Source organism: Dendroctonus ponderosae, unplaced genomic scaffold (assembly GCF_020466585.1).
Source record: "Dendroctonus ponderosae isolate FM_Combo_2020 unplaced genomic scaffold, Dpon_F_20191213v2 Dpon_F_20191213_12, whole genome shotgun sequence".
Taxonomy (NCBI): Eukaryota; Metazoa; Arthropoda; class Insecta; order Coleoptera; family Curculionidae; genus Dendroctonus; species Dendroctonus ponderosae.
The window spans coordinates 1,764,215-1,769,754 of NW_026017316.1; the positions used below are offsets into that span (position 1 = coordinate 1,764,215).

General features: G+C 48.4%; 2 protein-coding genes across 3 annotated transcripts in view; one reads left to right on the forward strand and one right to left on the reverse strand.

Annotated features, from left to right (window-relative positions):
• Positions 1-336: 336 nt before the first annotated feature.
• LOC109541377 (ADP-ribosylation factor 1) lies at positions 337-4,897 on the forward strand. Of its 2 annotated transcripts, XM_048662867.1 has the most exons (5): positions 337-503; positions 816-1,001; positions 1,142-1,251; positions 2,006-2,038; positions 4,201-4,897. In XM_048662867.1, the coding sequence occupies exons 2-5, from the start codon at positions 854-856 to the stop codon at positions 4,489-4,491; spliced, it is 582 nt and encodes a 193-aa protein (XP_048518824.1). In that variant the 5' UTR covers positions 337-503; positions 816-853; the 3' UTR covers positions 4,492-4,897. The 2 variants fall into 2 exon arrangements, with proteins under 2 accessions (XP_048518824.1, XP_048518825.1); XM_048662868.1 differs by lacking the exon at positions 2,006-2,038.
• Positions 4,824-5,540, reverse strand: part of LOC109543481 (ankyrin repeat domain-containing protein 65-like) — a 1,221-nt gene continuing 504 nt past the window's right edge. Inside the window, exons 2-3 of the mRNA XM_048662870.1 lie at positions 5,100-5,252; positions 4,824-5,042 (exon numbers count right to left, since the gene is read on the reverse strand). Coding sequence (XP_048518827.1) covers positions 4,921-5,042; positions 5,100-5,252 — 275 coding nt within the window. The 3' untranslated portion in view covers positions 4,824-4,920. The remainder of the gene's footprint in view (positions 5,043-5,099; positions 5,253-5,540) is intronic.

Below are 5,540 nucleotides of genomic sequence, written 5' to 3' on the forward strand. Positions count from 1 at the left end.
GAATGAGTTTTGCGGGGCAAGTGTGGGGGCTTTTTCGCCAACAAGAAACGTTTCGGTTTTCGGTCATCTTCAGGCGATTTTCGTCAAAAGTTGTTCTAATTTGAGCTGTTTTTGACTGGAAAAAAATTAAAAAATTGTTTATTTTCAAAGAATTGGGAATCTGCTCTGTTGACAGTGGCACAATTATTTTTAGATTTTATTCTGGGGAAAACCGGGTCTGCTGGGCGTAGCCGTCCAGCCGTGATCAGTCCGCGTGCGGTGAACAAAGACAGACATAGTGGTTGGGAGCTTTGGGCTGGCAATGGTGGGCGCCGGTTCGCGAGGTTGGCAGGCGTGAGTCACGTGGTCGTGCGGACCAATGGCGTGCCAGTAGTGGCAGGACGTGGCAGCCGTGCAAAATTCATCCACGTCCGCCATATTGACATTCGACAACTTCGGGGTGGATTTCGTGTATGTTCTGGCGCATTTTTCGGATAATACGTGGAGTTTTCGTGCAAATCCAGGTAGGTGCCCCTTGCGCCCACTCAGCCCTGGGACGGCGCCCACTTGTGCAGTGCAACCCCGCAGGAACTGCGGCGTTTCAGTGTTAAAACGAGTGCTCTGTTGGCCGCCACCAATCCGCTCGGTTTACGTCAAGTTTTGTCTGCCCCTGAACGGGGCTCTGCCCCGCACCAGGGGGCCGAGCCCCCTGGTGCGGGGCCTTAATCGATACTCGCAGTCTGCATGATCACTAACCAAACCGCAGTTTTGGGCTCTTTGTTCGCAAAATGCACCAAAACCAGCGGTTTAATTGGGGCCCTCCAACTTGGTTTCAGGTCTAGATTGAGTGCGGCCAATAACCAAAAACACCGCAATGGGGAACGTGTTTGCCAACTTGTTCAAAGGACTGTTCGGCAAGAAGGAAATGCGAATACTGATGGTTGGATTGGATGCAGCTGGTAAAACCACCATTCTCTATAAACTCAAATTAGGCGAAATTGTGACCACGATACCGACCATTGGTAAGTTGCGAGCGGCCGGCCCGCAGGCCTGATCTGGATCCTGGTGCGTCAGCCCAATCAATCGCAATAAGTGATTAGTGGATGAATCATCGGGCTTGAGCAGGAGGATTTTCGATCACTCAAACTTTGTTCGTTTGCAGGATTCAATGTGGAAACAGTAGAATACAAGAACATCAGCTTTACGGTTTGGGATGTGGGCGGTCAGGACAAAATCCGGCCCTTATGGAGACACTATTTCCAAAACACACAGGTGAGTGCTGCAAACACGGCGCTTAAGCGGGGCTTTTCGGTGTGGGGTTGCGCTTCATGTCCCCAGGCCTTTTGTTGCTTGACCTGCGCCCGCCAGGCAATTTTCTAGAACACCCGCCCCGGGGCTGCGAAGCAGCCATTGTGCTCACCTCATCGAGAATCCTGCCAGGAACAACTTTTCCTAGTGGCGTTTTTCGGGGAAATGCGGCTCTGCGCCAGTTTTCACCACTTTTCTCTACGGGCCCGGGTTGATTTTCCCGCTGTGACGTGCGTGTCAACCCGTTGTCAAGGCGACGGCTGTATTTTTGCCCATTTGGCAACGCAAGTTGTTGCCAACTGTTGTGTCATCCTTTGTTATCGTGCGGGAACGTCAATGAGTGAAAAGTGCCCCAAAAATGCCACTATGGAACCTTGTGGCAACAGCGACGCTCCAAATAATCACCCGGAAATCAGCACAAACCACTCACATTTTTTTGTTTTTTTTTTTTTTTCATAACAAAACCCGCATTCGTTCCTGGTTTAATGCCGCAAACATCAGTAAATCCCCGAAAATCCGGCAACGGTGTCCATGTCCGGTGTCTGTCGTGTCCATTTTTCCAGCCATTCGATTGATTTGGCGATTTTAACGGAAAGTTTCGCGCTCAAAACACCATCCTCAGGCGAAAGTCAGTGCTGCGCAGCTGTTGCTAAAGGGAGACGGCGCAACGGCCCCTCTTTGTCTAGACGATTTTATTCGTGTTTCTTTTTTGTTCTAGATGAGCTATATCGAGCATGGCGAGTGGAGAAAGGTAGTGTGTGATTGGCTGGAGGTTTCCTCTCTTTCTCGCGCGTGTTTTTTTTTTTTGTTTTGAGAAACGTTTTGAAGGTTGGCCATTCTCAGGGCCGAGGCACAAAAAGCACTGTTGCCAAAGGTTTTTGGCTCGATTTCAACGGGACCTACCCATGTCGATGGGTGATTCTCCGCGATTTTGTTCTTTTGAGGTTAAACGCCCATCGACATGGTGCTCGTTTTCAGCTGAAATTGACTGGAAAAGCCGAATTTGACAGCGGAATCGCGATTGGCTCAATGGTTTTCGGGAAACTTGGCAATTTTCACCCCCCGAATGCGGGAAACCGAAAAAAACACTGTTGCCCAAGTTTTCGATTTTTCCTGCAACAGTTCGTTTTCCCAAGAAGCAGCATTTGCAAGTTTTTCGCTTCAGAGCCATCGAAGGCGAATTCTGACGGCAAGTTCGGCTTTTTGGGACGATTTCAGCTGAAAATGAGTATAAAGTCGATGGGTCATTATCCAAAAAAAAACATTTTGGGAAATTTGCCAAATTTTACTTCCCACATGCGTTAAACTGCGTCCAGCTGTTTAATTCGGCATTTTGGGACGATTTCAGCTGAAAATTAGTATAAAGTCGTTGGGTCATTCTCCAAAAAAAAAGTTTGTGAAATTTAATTTTTTCGGGAAATTTGTCAAATTTTACCCCGCAAATGCGCTAAACTGCGTCCAGTTGGGAAAAACCGTGTTAGGCGCAAAACGAATGCGGGAAACCAAAAAAAGACGCTGTTGCCTAAGTTTTCGATTTTTCCTGCCAACAATCCTTTTTCAGAAGAATCGACATTTGCAAGTTTTTCGCTGCAAAGCCATCGGGGGCTGATTTTTACGGCAAATTCGGCTTTTTGGGACGATTTCAGCTGAAAATGAGTATAAAGTCGATGGGTCATTCTCCAAAAAAAAAAATTTTTTAACTTTATTTTTTCGGGAAATTTGGCAATTTTTACCCCCCAAATGCGCTAAACGGGGTTCAGTTCGGAAAGCCGTGTTAAGGGCAAAACGAATGCGGGAAATAAAAAAAAAGGCGCTGTTGCCTAAATTTTCGATTTTTCTGATGAAGCAATATTTGCAGATTTCTGGCTTCAAAGCCATCGGGGGCGACTTCTGATGGCAGATTCGGCATTTTGGGACGATTTCAGCTGAAAATGAGTATAAAGTCGAAGGGTCATTCACCGAAAATTGTTTTTTACTTCAAACACCCATCGACTACTATGGTACTCGTTTTCAACTGCAATCGACTAGAAAAGCCGAATTTGACGGCAGAATCGCGATTCGCTCAATGGTTTTCGGGAAATTGCGGGGAAACCCAAACAAGACACTGTTGCCAAGATTTTCGATTGTTCCCGAAAAACCGGCATTTGCAAGTTTCTCGTTTCATGGCCATCGGGGGCGAATTCTGACGGCAGATTCGGCTTTTTGAGTCGATTTCAGCTGAAAATGAGTACCAAGTCGATGGGTCATTTTCCAAAAAAAAAAAAATCTTTTTGGGACCCATCGACATGGTACTCGTTTTCAACTGCAATCGCGATTCGCTCGATGGTTTTCGGGAAATTGCGGGGAAACCCAAACAAGACACTGTTGCCAAGATTTTCGATTTTTCCCGAAAAACCGGCATTTGCAAGTTTCTCGCTTCATGGCCATCGGGGGCGAATTCTGACGGCAGATTCGGCTTTTTGAGTCGATTTCAGCTGAAAATGAGTACCAAGTCGATGGGTCATTTTCCAAAAAAAAAAAAATCTTTTTGGGACCCATCGACATGGTACTCGTTTTCAACTGCAATCGCGATTCGCTCGATGGTTTTCGGGAAATTGCGGGGAAACCCAAACAAGACACTGTTGCCAAGATTTTCGATTTTTCCCGAAAAACCGGCATTTGCAAGTTTCTCGCTTCATGGCCATCGGGGGCGAATTCTGACGGCAGATTCGGCTTTTTGAGTCGATTTCAGCTGAAAATGAGTACCAAGTCGATGGGTCATTCTCCAAAAAAAAAACAAAAAAATTTTTTTGGGCCCCATCGACATGGTACTCGTTTTCAGCTGAAATCGTCCGGAAAAGCCGAATCCGACATCGAATCGGCAATCGGCCGAACCGTTTGGGAAAAAAGTGAAAAAATGCCGGTCTGTTGCAGGGTCTGATCTTCGTAGTGGATAGCAACGATCGGGAGCGTATCGGCGAGGCCAAAGACGAGCTGATGCGCATGCTGGCCGAGGACGAGCTGCGAGATGCCGTTCTGCTGATCTTCGCCAACAAGCAGGATCTGCCGAACGCGATGAACGCAGCGGAAATCACCGACAAGCTCGGCCTGCACTCGCTCAGGAACCGGAACTGGTACATTCAGGCGACCTGCGCAACAAGCGGCGACGGCCTGTACGAGGGCCTCGATTGGCTGTCCAATCAGCTGAAGAACACCAATCGTTAGGAGTGTGCGCGCGCCGCCCAACCGATTGTTTTTTACACGTAACTGGACTAATGAGTGTTTACTATTAATTGCCCGGATGTTGCGAAACACGCCCGCCAATCAGAGCCGGCCCTGGGCGCGGTCTCGCAACATGGGGCGCGGCCCCACTCCACTCACTCAGTCTGTCTCTTTCTCGCGCGTTGTGTCTGCCAAAGGGCCGTTTTTGGGGGGGGGGGCTGTTTCGTGGACATTCCCCGTTTCACGTCATCAAGTCAAGTCAAGCTGTATTATCGAAACAAAATAAATTTCTACCTATATTAACTTATTTTGTCTACTTAGCACACTTTCGGAGGTTAGGTTCAGGTTCGGCTTTTATTGAGGTTAAGCTACTGTACTTGATTATAAGAGATTATAAGCGTGTAGATTTGCCTAGTTTTTGTCTTCTGTTCCTCAGCAGGGGGCGCCGCTGAGCTGGCGGTGGCGCGCGTAGTCCAGGCCGTGGGCGTCGCGCCGCCCCCGCTCCGCCCCCCTGGCCAGCAGGAGGGCGGCGATGTGGGCGTGGCCGTGGATGGCTGCAAAGCGCCCAGCGTTAGCGGGGGGCGTGGCTAAGGGCGGCAACTGAGGCTCACCTGCCCTGATCAGGGGCGTCCAGCCGCTGCAGTCCTGCAGGTCGATGTCCGCCCCCGCGTCCAGGGCGAACTGGACGCTGTCCGGCTGTCCCGAGTCCACTGCGTGGTGCAGCAGGGACAGCCCGTTGATGTCCCGGCTGTCCGTTTGGGCGCCTGCCGGCAAGCGACCAGATTAAGGGGGCGCAGGTCTGGGTGACACTGTGTTTTTTTACAAACTTTTTTTTCGGTATTTCGTCTTTTGACAGAATTTCCTCACGTTTTTTATTACCGATTGATAAAAAGAGTATGTGAATGAATAATTTAACAATAGCAGAATAATACAGGATATGAAAATTCGTCTGTGCAAATTGTCAGTTATGTCACTTTGACTTAATCTCGTTGTTTAAATTAATAAAGGTTATGTTAATTAATAATTTTGGTGTATGTTTCTCTGGTCTACTT